Raw genomic sequence first — 16,755 nt, 5'->3', positions numbered from 1 at the left:
TCCAACCACAACTCCCATGTGGCCTCCTGGGTTCTTTTCCCCTTCTATCTTGTTCACACTACACTCTGTTGTTGGACTACTTTCATAAACACTGGGCACATCATACAAGTGTCCCATAAATAAAGTTTCAGTGGTTCTCTATTGCGTATGTAACTTCTTTGCCTGGCTTTTAATCTACAACTACGGCCCATCAGCAACTAAACCTTATCTTTCTAGGTCCTCCTTCCCCATTAACTTCATCTTCACTTTGCCTCCCTGCCTTTCCAAAGAAGCAGGAAGATGCACTTGACACATATTTTATAGAGCTAGAACTTGCCATTTATGTGATGATTCAGAAGGTACTACAGGACCTTACAGTACTTATCACTGTAATGTCAATTTGTGAAAGTGGCTATTAATAAAGGTTTCTGGTTGATGGCATTTTGAGATGATAGCTTATTCTGAATTTCTGGTCTCATCTTAGCACAGCAGAAGCATAGAACTTGACCTTGAGTTTGATCGAGAATGAGGACGCTGGACTCTGAGACTATTCAGCTGGTTCAGCCATTGTGTAATCTTATGCTTAATGTAATCACAACCCTTTAAAACTTCTGGCTTTTGCAGACAGGACTGGCATCCACCCGGTAGTCCAATTGTACTGTATTAAGCTTTCTCAGTTGGTAGTTGGTAGAAAGCTCTGCTTTCAAGGGAACGTTTAATTCAGTGCAGCGCAAAAAAATGGAGTTCTCTTCTGTTGGCTACAGAGTACATAGGTCAAGTGGAATTTTTGGCACTTCATTACATTCCCTGACCCTCACTAAACAAACTTCAAAATATATATATTTGCAACAACTTGAAATAAACACTACACACAAGTGTTGATGGTAGATTTTCTGAAGAACTACCAAATGCATCAGGACTAAGGAAAACATTCTAATGATTCTTTCAAACATGAATATTTTTAAATTCCTATTAAACAATCTTCTTCTTATTTAGTCTTCTCAGGCTTTCATGACATGCCACGATTGGCTGTTTATTAAAAACTTAGCAAAAAAATGATTAACAAGATATAATCATGTGCACACACTTATGCATAATTAAACCCAGTTTATAAATCAGTGCAGGGCGGAATATGGTCACACCAGTCAAGAAAGGTTGGTGACTAGTAAATAACACTTTTTCTCTCCATTTATAATAAAAAATCTTATAATGTGAATGCTGTGAAGGTGATATAATAATGGGATGGTGTGGCATAAAGGTGGAAGATTCTCATCCTTCCAAGGTTTTTAAGCGGATGGATTTTCATCTGTGTGTTTTATTTTTTTCAAAGGAGGATTTAGCTGACTCTAAGTTTCTTCATTTTATAGCTGTTCATTCAGTTGGGGGAAAAAAAGGAATAATTGAGACCGAGTAATGGATATTTCTCAAGATCTCTAAGACTAGGTATTGCATAGCATTAAAGAGTATACTTTTCCATTTGTTTTATGACTTTGTCCAGTTAAAGTTACTGGCATAAGCACTCCAGTATTTACTTGTAACTTGAAACCCCTTTCATGATATGTCTGGATCCTAAGGGAAAAGAATTTACATTTGAGGAATGCTTACCTTGTGCCAGGCATTTTATATGCATTATCTCATTTAATTCTCATGACCACAAGGTATGGTTGATATTATTTAATCCAATTTTATGTTCTTGAGATCATAAGAAGAGTAAAGTATAGAATAAGGATTTGACTCTAAAGCTCTCTATTTCCTTAAAGGCCAACCAAGATCCTTTCACTAAGCCACACTGGGTTTCCCCTTATAGCCAGTATGTGGAGGTGATAAGAAGGGATATTCTAGCAATAAAGGATTGTCTGAACTTTGGCACAGGTTCTCCTCTTGGGTAAAATAAGAAAGAAACTAATATGATGGATTAGATTAAAGCATGTTCCCTAATGCAGTGACTGATTAAGCCAATTATGGACTACCCATATTATGGAAGACTTTGTCATTATTAGTGAGAATCACATAAGTCTGTCTTAATGAAATGGAAGACTGTCCATGAGCTGCAAAATATTGCAGAACAATGTGTTCAGTATGATAAACTTTAACATAATAACAGTCATATACACATATGTTTATATGTGTATACACATATACACAAAAATGTTTGTTACTTCTGTTCAGAAGGCTAAGAGTAATCAGTAGGCAAATTTCACTTTTTAATCTACATGCACCATTGATGCTTAAATTTTGTGTGTGTGCAATTACATGTATTAAATTCACAGTGAAAAATCATGTAATGGATTAGTTCAATAATCTATAGGAATGACTCAACCCAAGGAATGGGTGATTAAGGAGATTCAATCTCACAAAAGCAAAACTGTCCAATCTATGTGACACTCTATCAGGATTCAACATTATTATAGGTATATGGTGAAAGCTAAAACCTCATCACTTGTATTGCACTCTGACTTATCTGAAGAAGGCGTTAACAGAGAGCAAATGAGTAACAGTCATTTCAAACCTAACACATCCAAAATGGAACTTTCCAGTCTGCTCTTCCTATTCAACCCATCTGTGTCGTACTTCCATTTTTTCACTTGCCTAAGCCCAAACCCTAAGGGGCAGACTTGATTTCTCCTTTCCTTTTCCAACTGCATTTTGACCAGCAGCAGATCCAACCTGACCCATCACCAATCTATCTCTTTAAGGACTCCACATAAGCTATCATTACCTCTCATCTGGACCACTATGGTTTCCACCTTACAGGTAGGTCTCCCTGCTTCTATTTTGCAATCCATTCTTCACATGGCAGCCAGAGTGATCTTCTATACTCCTTCAATTTAGCACTCTTTATGGTTTGTAATTGTACTTAGAATACAATCCAAAGCTCTAGGTGAGGCCCACAAGAACCTATGTGATCTGACAGCAGTCAGCCTAACGGCTATGACCTTAACTCCAAACCCCACCACCCCTAGTTCGTTAAGTTTAGCCATCCTGGCCTGCTTTCTGTTTTTCAAATACATCAAGTTTTGTGGACCTCTGGGCGTTTACACTTGTTTTTTTCTGCCTTCATTCTCTTCTCAGCTTTTTACATGGATAGCACCTTATCAATCTGAATCAACGTTTTACAAACGAGCAAAGTGAATTTCAGACAGTGTAAGTAACTTATTTGTGGTCCTAGCACTTTGTACATGATGAAGCTATGTTTTGCACTCACATCTGAATTATTTCATGCTCCTCCCTTATACTAGATAATGAAATAAAGGTGGTCTATCCTAGGGCTCTGGGTAAGGTTATGACAATGAATCAGCAAATACCTACTTGTTGAAAAGACCAGAAAAAATAACTTATTTTAGAAGTTCTTTTTGTAGGCTCTCCTTCCTACCTCTAGTATGTTCTCCAGCTTCTGTAGGAACACTTAGACTGGCTAAGGGGAAAATTTGAGATAGATGCATTTGGAAAATCTTGTCTTAGAGATTTGAAATTAAATACTTGCTTATGTAAGAAATGAGAATATGATGACACAACGAGAAACCCTTACAACTTACTTAGTTAGATGTCCAAACAGGATTTTCATGGTGTCACGATTTGGTGGAGGGAGTTTTTGCACAAGAGACTTTATAGTTTCAATTCTTGTGTTGTAGTCTTGCTTTTCTGGAAAAAAAAAGTTAGAAAAGAAGGAGATTTCATAATTGCATGAGGGAATATTCTTAGGAGAATTTTGGACAAAGACTTAGTAACTTAAAGTCCTAATCAGCAGCCAAAGAGAATAAGTATATTCAACATCATTACCATGAAGTTTCTTTATTTGGACTCTGATGTGAATTATAGTAATATGAAACCTGCAACAGTGTGGCTTTGACATCATCTCGTTAAGATCAGGTACTGAATCAGTTTTATAAATGCTTTACTCTTTTCTAAGATGTGGTAAGGTTCAAAATGACTTTCCAAAGATGTCCATACCCTAATCTCTGAAACCTGTGAATAGGGACTTTGCTGATGTGATTCAATTAGGAAGTCTGAGATGGGGTGATTATTCTGGATTATCTGAGTGGGGCCAGTATAATCACAAAGGTGGTTAAGAGAAAAGCAGGAGTATCAGAGTCAGAGAGAAAAGATGACTGTGGCAATGGAAACAGGAGGATAAATGGCTATGTGATGAAGGGCCATGGGTTAAGAAGTGAAGACAGCTTCTAATAACTGGAAGAGGCAAGGAAAGAGAGACCCAGAAGGAGCACAGGGCTACCAACACCTCAATTTCTGCCAGTGAAGATGATTTCAGACTTCTGACCTCCAGGAATGTAAGATAAAATATTCATGTTGTCTGAAGCCACTGAGTTTATGATAATTTGTTTTAGTAGCAAAAGCAACGGACAGATGAAGACACACAGTGTGATTCAATGACCAATATTCTATTGTTCACTTGATTTTGTGGAAGGGGAAATAATCTTTTTTATTACTTCATGCTATCTTTTCTCCCTAACACATTTTGTTTTTGCTATAAAATAAAAAAAGTGCAAAAAGTAAAAATTGGAAGAGTAATACCTAGTCATACACATTAAAAAAAAATAAGTTGTTTAAAACTACATACCACATAGATTGCTTTCCCTCATTTCGTTTCTTTTTTCCTTTATGGGCATGGATGGCATAATAAGAATTGATCTACTTAGCACCTAGAGAATTCTTCCCACCATAATTTTAACCAGGACTTAGAACTGTAATTATTTATTGAACTTAAACACTTTATACACATTGACTTAGGTACCTTTCCTTTCTATATTCTATCTCTGACCTCTAGCACAGAGCTCGTGGTGATCTTTAAGAGGTCACTGTTGGAAAAGACAATGTATGCGGGTAATATGTAAGGTACACACCCACCCAATATTCACTCTCTTCTTCCTTAGCAAGACAATACATTGTTGAGGGGATGGCAATGTACTTGGCTAAAAGAGGTCATTTCCCAGCCTCCCTGGTGGGCGGAGCGACCATGTGACCACGTCTGGCCAATGAGCCTTTGGTCAAAGTGATAGATGGAACTTCTGGTGAGGCCATGTGCAGGGAGCTAATTTAGCTTTTTAGCCTTTTCACCTTTCTGTTCCCTAGAATGTAGATGGAATGGTGTGCCATCCATCTGGATGTGGAGTGAACACACAGCTGAAAAGAGCTTCTCTGAATCTGTGGGGCAGTCTGACCAGTCCTGTGCTCTCTGTCTCTGAGTTTCTTTACCATAAGAAAATCAGCCAGAGTGTACCGAAGCCTTTGAAGATGAGTCTCTGATACTAAAGCCTAATTCCTAATGCAATGTGCTCCCAAAAGCCCAATTCATTATCACCTGTTATTAGGTATATAAACTTTACATAATGGGGCAAGAAAAAGTTAGTTCAGAAACCGGCAGGTTTTAAATACACTGTTGCAAAAGAAACTTTTAACAAGGAATTATAGGAAAATATCCTGCAAAAGATGGTATTTGGCTAAGGAGTGGGGGGCAATCTTCCTAGTAGAACTCTGCCTTGGAAACTTTTCTTCTTCCTCCCTAAACCACAAAGGCCTATAAATAATGCCTCCCACAGTTAGAGCTTTCAAAATTGCAGTTATTCTTAGAAGAGTTCCAACATAATATGGATTGGACAACTGTAAATGAAAGAGACAAAGGGGGTGGAGAAAGAGAGAGAGAGAAATTAAAAAAAAAAGAAAGAGAAAGAAAAAGGAAAGCCAGTTGCAATATCATAGCAAACAGCAGATAAAATCTTTCTGTCAAAAGGGAAGAAAGCCCCTTTATAGCTTAATGATGGTAAGACAATGTGATGCTTCATAGGACCGGTTGGATACTATGGGATATAACAAACTCAGAAAAGTAAGTAAAACAACTCAATAAAGATGAGAGTGAAATTGGTATAGGATGTCCAGTGCAAAGCTCTCAGGGATACTCGGATACTTTGTATCTAGTCATCTGAAGCTAATACAACACACCAATTATTATATATTAAGTATATAGGTATATATACATATATATCTAATGCAAATCCATATACAAATACATATACGCACATTTATGTATTTACAAGGTGGATACATTCTGCCTAGTTTGGCCTGATGCTAGTGCTATAATTTACCTGAGGAGCTGGTAAACCCCTTGGTTCAAGCAATCAAGATGATGTTGGGAAAGGAGAGGAAACCTTTCTAATTTCACTGAAATCTCTCGCCATTGTAATGGACAGATCAATGTCAGAGCTTCCAAAAAAGGGATCAGTTGACACGGGATTACAGAGGTAGCAGCCATAAATTAAGTTTGAGAAATGGTAAGTGGAGAGTGGTCTAAATGGCTACATCCAGCAAACCTCAGTTTTAGGGAACATATGACTCCGGCTTAAGAAACGTTGGAGGTTGCTTAACTGGAAATATTTGAATTCACAAGGTCACTTCCATGGTGCTTGAGCAGGAATTAAAACTTTAATAAGTCTGTTTAACCATTAGGTAAAAGAACTATGAACTTCCCTAGACAGAGTCCCTTTGCTCTCTTCCGTGTTGCATTGCACTTAGGACATTCTATTTATACAACATTCTGCATGGTATTTCTATGGCTTGAATGCCTGTCAAGTTCTCCCATTTAGCTGGGAGTTTTCCTATAAAGCTAGACAGCTTTTATCCTGTCATATAGTGGGTTAAGTGTATGAAGAAAGAATTAGCGAACAAATGAAAGACATGAACATTGATTGGAATACACAGACCTTGGTTTGAATTCTGTAACAGCTTTTTATTAGCTGTGTGGTCTTGGACAAGATTCTCATTTTCTTTGAATAATATCTCAAAGGCCAGTTTTATGGATTAAACAAGATAGTATGTAATGTACCTAGCACAATGACCAGTAAAAAGTAAGTACTCTATAAATATTCACCCCTCTCTCACCCTCACCTTTTTTGAGGCCCATGCTGGGTCTGGTTCACCTTTTATTTTCAGCAATGAGCATTCTGTCTGGTTGCAGTGACCCTTCCAAATGTCATTGCCAAAACTGGAACTGAGCTGGTGCCCGTGGGTGACAATCCAATTGTTATGGTAGCCTGATATTCCACAATACACTAGATACTTTGTGATCACCAGAGACTGATGTTGTGATTGGTAAGCAGTTCAGTTACATTTAAGAATCCTTATAAAAGTATGTGGTGGTTCCCATATCTGCTTATAAGGAATATTCTACATGAAGGCTCTTTTATAAGAATATTTTTTCCTCTCTTTATCTAGTTTCACACATACTTGAGAAATCGCACAGTTGAATAGTGGTACACACAAGTTTGTGGCTAAGTTATATTTCAGTACTAAAGGGGCAATTGAACAATGGTTCAGAGAAAGCTGAAAGATTATTAAGGAAGAGAAATTTACTTTCCTTACAACATAATCAGAAAAAAAAATCTTGTTCTGAATAATCTTGAAAAGGTTATAGGAGAGCAGTGGTTACCCTTTCAAATCAATACCACACCCCTTCTTCCATAGCCTGTAAAATCAGGAAATAACACAAACACTTCTAAGCGGAGGAACATCTAAAAATACAATTGGATACATTAAAATTGAAATGACACCTTTTCAGATCTGGTTTATTGATGTGTCATATAAGGAATTGGAATCCGCATACATAATACAGGACTGGTTAATGAGCTAAGATTCATATACTGCTTTACTAAAGATGTGTCAACTGTCTTCAATTGATTCAGTGAGCATCTGAAAGACAGCATTTTCTATTAATATTTCTCAGTCAGCATATGGTTTCTCATTATTGTGAAGTATTGAGAGTTTTGAGAAGACACTGAGATATCTCTGACTTTCTTACATTATGACCGAAGGGAGGGGGAGAACTTTTTCTACACGGAGAATTAGAGAATCTCTTGGGTAAATTGTGAGACTTACACAAAATCTTTCCAGTAATAAGAAACTCCACAATTCTTCTCCCTTTCTCTCACTTCTGCTCCTAACCTCATTCCCTTATGACCTATTTTTGTATTTACCCTATGCTTTTCAATACCTTTGTTTTAGTTCTCTACCCATATCCCAACCTCCTTACCAGTCTCTAAGCTGTGAACATAACTTCAGCTCTAACTGCATACAGAATCTTTCCATAGTGCTTCGTTTTTGCCACTATTGGGTGGCAAAGAACGTCTATGTAAAAATACATATAATGGACATGTATATTATTTAAATAGTAAATGATCATCCTAATGCCTATCCCACACCTACTTGGCCCCATATTCTCAAACTACACCAAACTCCGTGTAAATGAGCTTCTTCAAAAACAACTCCAGGCTACTTAGAGAAGCAACAGCTCTTATATGATGTGAAATAGCCTTTAATGTTATGATAAGGATATGGCTTTATAGTTTTGCCTTGATTCATGGTTTTGAGGACACATTTTTTAAAAATACAGTTTACAATAGTTACATTTACATTCGTCTGCATGAAATGTTGCTACTAAAACAAGGACATTTACAACCAAATGCCTTTTCTGCAAAGAGATAAGATAAAGTTATATAACGATGGAAAGAGTTCTGTGCAGTGCAGTGCACTCTGGACCTGGTGACCCCCGGACACTTTTCTGGCTTTATCACCCATGCATTTATTATTCTTATTTATAGCCACATGTTAAGTCATATTCCAAAATTAATTCTTCTTTGTTATGTAGGTTCACCCAGAGGAAGAAAAGACCAAATTCTTGCAACAGCCAATATATTGGTAGTACTATTCATTCTATTTATCTGTAATTCTTAAAGGACAACTGCACCCCTTTGTTTTAAAAAGGTCAGCAATATCACAGCTGTTCTGCTTCTGAACGTTATTCTGGGATGTATAATGCATCCTGTATGAAAAAATGGTAGTCACTTATACTTTAGGGCCATATTTGGAAGAAAACAATTGAGTTTCTATTCGATTTACACTTTTTTGTATCATGACCATTTCAGAATTTAGGTAGAGACTGCCCTGGCTTATAGGAGGAATGAGTATCTTCAGATAACACTTTATTTGTTATTGTACCCTACAACTGAGTATGAGTTTTGAGGATATGCCTTTAATTATAAAACTTGAGTTCGATGTTGAGGAATCATCCAAGTCATGACAATTACCTGATACATTTCTTTAAATAACTTACATTTACTTTAGGGAGAAACAACTGGGGGCAAATTCAGGATTCATAAATAAATGCAAATAGACATATACTTCAAACTCATGTTATAAAATAAGAGAAGTCATATATCATGAAGGAGTCTGAAAGAACTTGGTGAGAATTCTTATTCTGCTATATGATTTGGGCAACACATGATATGTTGCTTGAACTCTTGATGCTTCCCATGCCTTAAAAACCCCAAAAGCTCATACCTCATAAGACTGTTTGTAGAATAAACGTTTCAGAGCACATCAATGCACAGATAGTGAGTGTTCATTAAATGCAAGTCCTCTTGCCATTAAAATTTTTCTTTTGAATCATCCTATCAACCCTGGCACATGATTACTCATAGTTCAAGGCTGTTTCCAAAATCATATGAAGCCATAAATTTTAATCTTCAGTACCCTTTCCTATAAACAGGAACAGCCCACAATCTGTGATAGCTTTGTAAATACATAGAATACAGTCCATTATCAAAGAATGTTTGATCATAATTCATAAGTAGGTATAGTGTATCATAAATAGAAGGGTCCCTGTATCATAAACTGGGAATAACCATGGCCTTTAGGTTAACCTGTGGTTGGCAATTCACAATTTTTCAAGATTCCACCCCACCCCATTCCTCATTCCCCTCTAAATCAGAAAAGCCTTATTTTATATTTAATTAAAAGAAAGGCATTATTCTCAATGCCTGCAGATTCCTGGTAAATTTGACTTTAGGTGTTGATAGTCTACGTCAGAACAGTTCAAAATGAGAACAGAGGTATGTAACTTGCAGGGCAGGAAAGATAGGGTAGGAACTGAATCTACTTGACTTAGGTAAGCCCGCTTTCTTTCTCTAGTGTGAATCCCCTGAAAATTAGAATGAATCACCTCACTGGCACACTTGTATTCTCAGTTTCTCCTTCTAGGAGATGTTAATATTTTGTCTGATTTTTGAATAAAGAAGGCTTTTACGAAGAATTGTAAAGATGAAATAACTCTCCATAGCTAATAAATGTCAGTAATGAAAATACTATGGCCAACTGATTGCCATAAGTCCATGGATTCCCTAGCCGGGGCAGCAATCTTCAGCATAATGGCTAGCGTCATTTCCGGAGGCCATTTCTGATCCTTGCACAAGAGGAGGCAGGCCATTCAGAGCATGCTGTTGGGAACAAGCCTAATCTTGTTAAGTGCAACCTCGATTTCTTTCCACCTCTACTCCTACTCTCTGGCAATGAACAATTAGAAAATTAAAGAAATTAATTATAAAATTAAAAGAATAAAACTCGTTCTTAAATAATTTTTTAGAGTTTTGAACACATACATGTATACATGGTTGAAGACAAAATATTACCTAAGAGCTATTTGCAACTTGTGGCAGATACAACGTTGATCCTTGTCTTCTGTCATTTGACAATCCAAGGGGGCAGATACAACACAAAATATGTCATTAGAGATATTTAAATTTAAGTCATATCATAATACAGGTATCAGTGAAGTTTATATGCTTCTTCCGACTGAAGGGATCCTCTAAGTTGATTGTTAAACTCAAAATGCTTCTGACGTGTTAGCTCATTAAACCAAAAAGATTCACAATAACTGAGAAATGTACTTAATACTAAATCAACAACTGTAAAATTTTATTTAATCATTTTCTGAAGGCCTTAGAATTATTATTCTTAACTTCTTTATATATTCTTAACATTCCCCCAATACTTTCAGGAAAGTAATAAAATAAAAACCCCCTTTTCTTTTTCATGTGACTGTATCCATGTTAGTCTAGGGACTTCAAAGGCACTGACCTCACATTGAGGGAGGAATATTTTGGGAAAAGTATTCAAGTTTTAATAGTAACTTTTTTTTAAGATTGTATTTATTTATTTGACAGAGAGAGAGACAGCGAGAGAGGGAACACAAGCAGGGGGAGTGGGAGAGGGAGAAGCAGGCTTCCTGCTGGGCAGACAGCCCAATGCAGTCCTCCCTCGATCCTAGGACCCTGGGATCATGACCTGAGCCCAAGGCAGACACTTAACGACTGAACCACCCAGGCGCCTTGAATAGTAACTTTTTAAAAAGGGCATGATTGCTTTGGTGCAACCAGTTTTGGGATGAAGTATTTCCTAAAATTCACCAACCCAATAATGTCTCTTAAACCCCTCTTCCTCAATTTTAGCATTGCCCCTCTTTGTCTGAATTGAAGACTAAAGCAATGGCTGACACCCTAGTAGTAATCTTTACGGGAAAAGCATGATTGTATCGTCCTTCCTAGAATTTCTTGTTTCCAAAGTAATTTTGGAGGTGTCATGGTGGCCAAGTATATTTCTGTAACTTACAAAGGATACTAATTCATCCTCAGGTGTTAGTCTGTGCTGAGAAAATAAAGCTCACTAGTTTATTTCTTTGAAATCAGTTCTCCTGTGAGAATTTTCTTTAAACTATACTTATTCAAGCATATCTGCCTTTACAAGCTTTAAAAAAAAAAACAGGAATTACCTTTTTGAGTCATTTGACATCTTCCTAATCATAAACCAGTAATCCTTTTCAAGTATTCAAGTAGCTATTTATATGAAGCATTATCTTTGTATATTTTCATGAGGGTAGAAATCCTACAAATACTTTTCTAGATTTGAAGTTTTTAATATGTGTCTACCTCCTTCCATTGGTAGATAAATTAAATTTACAGGGGATTTTAAAAATCTCACTTAAAAACAACTAGGATCTGTCACACAGTTAAGTAACATATGAACTAAGAAATACTTTCCCCTGTCTTTTAGGTTAAAACAAAATATATATATATATTTAAAAGCATATCCATAACTATTCATTTTGAGCAGAAGACCTCTGAAGAGGAGATAGTGGTTAGTATGGTGAACTGTTTTTTCCAGCCAGTCCATTTGACATGACCACACAGTGACACTGAGAACAGGGGAGAGTTAATAGCACAAGCATGAAAATCCTTTAAGAAATGGGGAATAAAATAATTTTATGATTCAGCTTTTTTTTTTTTTTAATTGTGAGACTATTGTAGAAGAAGAAAACAGGCAACATGTGGTAACTTTAGTCAGCATTTCTGAACTGGGAATGATAAACACCTCTGCTTGGCTCTGGCATTTATCAGGACTGAGATATTATTACCACATAGAGTCACAGCATGGTTACTGTTATCATCGGAAAAAAGAGCCAGCTAATCTTAATGGTTTGTAAAGCCGTTACCTGCACTGGTCTGACATTTATCATGATCATTTTACCACATGGGTCCTACATAGCAAAGGTCTTTTATCTGGAAGGGACATCACTATGAATTATTATTTGCAGCTAGGTAGAAAATTGTATGTTGTAGATACCTTTTCTCATTATAAATCACATAGTCACATTTCACCATTTCCCCCAGAAAGCTGCTGAGCCCAGGTTTTTTTTGCCACAGCTTGCTTTGCTCTCCATCTCTCTCTCTTTCTTTATAGTTTCTTGAAAATATTAGCCATTTTTTCATTAATATCCTTAATATAATTTTTGAAGAACTATATATATGGTAGGTGAACATATGGACATACTTTCATTATAGTTAGGAGACTCTGCTCCACATTCAGTAAAGGGACTACACAGTACTTTTAGAAATTGAAGTTGATAAAGTGTCTACTTTTGTTGTTGTTTTTGTTGTTGTTTTAAATGCTTATTCTCTTTTCTGTCTTGGTGGCCAGATTTTGCTCTGTTCCTGACCTTGTCAATAGAATATTTACCGTAGATCTGACAAAATTTCTGGTGCTTGATTTGAAATACTCAAAACACTTATGCCATTTCTTGCTTGAAATCCTTAGCTTGGAAATGTGGTCTCATGGGGAGTAAAATATACTTTTATTTTGTTGGATGGTGAGTTTTTTCAGACTTTGTTTTAGTAAGTTACAATGGAGTAGAAGTTTCCTGCAACAAATTTGTGTAAAAAGGATCTTAGGTTCTATCCTTGTCTGTGTCTTAATGATGCACGTTAATATATTATACAGAAGAAATAAGGATATTAAAAGGTACAATGTTTTAGAACCATGGGACCAAGTCAGTAAAGTGAAATGCATTAATTTGACAATGGAAAATTACAACGAAAAGCCCAAGTTGTTTACCATGGAGAAGAAATGAGCAAATCCTCTCTTTTAAAAAGATTGAGACAACTAATCTTCTGAAAGAGATATTTATATATTTTCTTCTTTCTCAAGTGTTCCATTAGGAATAAACAAGCCAGAAATTCCGCACTTTTATAATGAAGAGGGAGAAGAATTCCTTGCCATTTTTGCATTTAGGAAGAAATGTGCAAGAAGAATGTGACAATTTAAGCAAATCAAGATTGTTTCAAATGGATCACAAACGGGACTTTGTGGGATATTTTATACCAGCATGTGAAGCAAACAGTAAATTTGAAAGGAGGATTTTCTCAATGGTCTAGTTCTGATGTGTTTTCCCATTTCTTTGTGTGTTTAAAAGAGGTTTGGATGTGGTGTTTTAATATTGCTTAGACTCTTTTGCAAATGAGTTCTGGAGAAATATTCGCACATGAAGGAAAGCCGATGTGTTGTAATGCTGACAGCAGCTGGGGGGACATGAATGAAGAAACCAGATTCCCAAGGCTGGATTTAGCAAAAATAAACACCTATCATTCCATTAAAAAAAATTACCATTTTACATGTTTATGGGTATCAATAGCAGACCACTGTCCCTTTGATACAAACAATATTTTTTTTTTCTCAACTAACTCTGCTCCTGAAGGGATGGGATAAACACTTTAAGCTGATGTACAGGATTTTGCAGGGATGTACATTAGTTTGCCGCCCTGGTTACATTTGGTCACACATTAGTTTTTGTATTATTACACATTTCTCCCAAAGGAAACAGTTTCAGTTTCAGGGACCTGTGAGACATGCTTGCATAAATTTGGGTGCGGCTTGCGGGAGGGGGTGGTTGGAGAAGGTCATTAGTGAGATTAACCTGTACTTTTACTGCTCAAAATGAGTTGCACGCACTTTGGTTCAGTCATCTAAAATGTCATTGTAAAGGGGTGATCCAATATTCCAACACACCACCTTACCAATCAGATAAAGGGCTACACTGATTTCAAACAAACAAACAAACAACAAACCAGCTTTTTATTCTTCTATTTCAGAATGACTCTTTTGTTCTAGTTTAACATTTTCCTGTCATTATTGCCCCCAAAATACTGTAACCTGAGAGCGTTTACAATAATTAGCCAGGGGTTTTGCCGCTCGGATTTTTCTCCTTTTCTGGGGAACTGGGTGAATCGTTGAGTGCTAATGAAAGTCGGAGACTTCTAGCAGTGGTTCGAGCCAGGCACAGCGCGGGCAGACGCTTTAAGCTTCCCACTGTGCTGCAGAGCAAGCCTCCCCGCTGTTATGTTTACCATAGTTTTAATGTCTGTGAAAAAAAAATTCCTGATGCAACCGAACTATGTTATGCCCTCTTGTTTATCTAATCCCACTCCCCCACCCCGAATTTGGCAGATTCCTGTTGCCCCTGCCTATTACAGAAAGCTCCTTCTCAACTTTGTGTGGCCAACCTACCACTTCAGTTCTTGCCATGAGAGCCCAGCTGCTTTGCAGCCATGTCTGGAGGACCATACAGGGTCTATCTAGAAGATTCTGGAGGATTACACACACCTTACTCTACTTATGCCACCTGATAACAGACACTCCCCTTTCTGCTGCATTTGAATTGCATCAGAGGTGATGTTAAAGCACCAAATTCATCATTGGTTTTGACAAAACTAGCTTAAAAATGTAAATGTACTTGATGAAATGCACTGTGTCTTTAAAGAAATCTATTGAAAGACCTCAAACAATCACTGCAAACTAAATAATGTGCTCTAAGATGAAAACAACCAGTATCTGATTTGACTTGATTTATTCTTTGTCCTTTTCTTAAAAATGGTTATCTCAAAGAAAATGACCATTCCATTATATTGTAAATTGATGAATTCACCAAGTGTGATGTACAGTGGAGTTTTTAATGAATATTCATACAACTCTTTCAACCCATTAACAGGACTTAAGACAATGAGGATGCAACTCATTCCCATTTAGATAGTAAAGGGAAAGTGGAATTAATAGCATAAACAGCACTCGGAAAGTTTAACTTTAATGTATCAAACTCCAGGTGCCAGAGTTTGAGGAAAATCACCAATAATAGCCATTTTTTACATATTTGATGGGACTGATTATGCAATGTGCAACTCTAAATGGCTTATAGCACATTGTAGCATGGTTCCATCCCATTGGCTACAGTAGGGTGCAGGCAGATGGATGACAGTGACAGGGAGAGAAGTGCTTTTGCTTAGCCGTGCGTTAAGATGCCATCCAGAAGCTCTGTGCACTGCAGACACTTCATTAGGATGCCAGGATAATGGTAAACTACCACTCAGAGTGACACCCCATTTCCTGCTTACTGAGCGCTCCAACCTCGGCAGATGTCAACAATCTCACAGTGCTACAGAGCAGACCTAACTTTCCAGCCACTTTGACTCCAATTTTTTCCTCCTAACAGTGCCATACATTATGTGCAATATGTAACGGCAAACACCTCACCAAAAACAAAATCTGCCCAGTTCGTTATGACTGGAGTGCTTAATTTTTCTTTTCTTTTAAAAGACGAGGTACAGTGAGTTGGGTAAGAGAATACGTCCACTCGCTAATCTAACCTCAAAATTTCTTGCTATGATTTCCATTTGCTAATCAGTTCAAAGTGTTAATTGTGTGGTGAACTCTGATTAATACTAGTTAAACTCTGATCACAGGGGATACGACTGTTTCTTTTAATTAATGTCCATTCCAAAGGTAAGAGAATGTGGAATTCCTTTGTTAAAGATTTTAGACTCTGTTTTTGTGTGGTTCTTAGTTGTCTGCCAAGAAAAGGCTGACTTGAGCATCTGGATGATATTTCCTCTGCAAATGTATAACTGGAGGCCATTCGCACACTACCTTACCAGCGATTCAAGCCAATAGAAACTTCTTTTTTCTATGGTGTAAAGTCCAAAACTCTTTTTATAAAGAACCGAGGTGTAATTTAGATAATAGAAAAAAAAAATTCCCCAAATGGAAAAATAAGACTTTGAAATCTGTCATTATGATAAATGATTGATTTACATTTTGTGATTCTAAGCATCTTCTTAGAAGTTCAAAGGGCCTTGCAAATGGCAGGACTAAAAATAAATATCCTCCTCTCAGACCTGTTACCATTTCCAGGTAAAGACGCAAATGTAAAGACGAAGTTATAGGCAGAGGTCACACTCCAGGGGAGAATTTGAATGCAAACTTTCAATGTGATGTCCTCTAAAAAGAGGTGATGCAAATCTTGACTCTTGGTTTTTAAAGTGGGATCTGCTTGGCAACACCTAACCACCTCTTTTTTTTTTTTTTATTAAAGATTTCATCCATTTATTTGACAGAGAGAGACACAGCGAGAGAGGGAACACAAGCAGGGGGAGTGGGAGAAGGAGAAGGAGGCTTCCCGTGGAGCAGGTAGTCCGATGCGGGGCTCTACCCCAGGACCCTGGGACCACGACCCAAGCTGAAGGCAGATGCCCAACGAATGAGCCACCCAGGCGCCCCACCTAACCACCTCTTGAAACCTGTCACTATGTTTGACTACAAAGAAAATAG

General features: G+C 37.1%; 1 protein-coding gene across 1 annotated transcript in view; it reads right to left on the bottom strand.

Moving 5' to 3' along the window:
- Nucleotides 1-16,755, bottom strand: part of ARHGAP15 (Rho GTPase activating protein 15) — a 610,094-nt gene that overhangs the window by 63,463 nt on the left and 529,876 nt on the right. Inside the window, exon 13 of the mRNA XM_035726444.1 lies at nucleotides 3,516-3,621. Within this exon, the coding sequence (XP_035582337.1) occupies nucleotides 3,516-3,621 (106 nt within the window). The remainder of the gene's footprint in view (nucleotides 1-3,515; nucleotides 3,622-16,755) is intronic.

The sequence above is a fragment of the Zalophus californianus genome, chromosome 3 (genome assembly GCF_009762305.2).
Source record: "Zalophus californianus isolate mZalCal1 chromosome 3, mZalCal1.pri.v2, whole genome shotgun sequence".
In the NCBI taxonomy this organism is placed as follows: Eukaryota; Metazoa; Chordata; class Mammalia; order Carnivora; family Otariidae; genus Zalophus; species Zalophus californianus.
The sequence above is the reverse complement of the archived record's forward strand: the minus strand, read 5'-3'. Positions and strand labels throughout refer to the sequence as shown.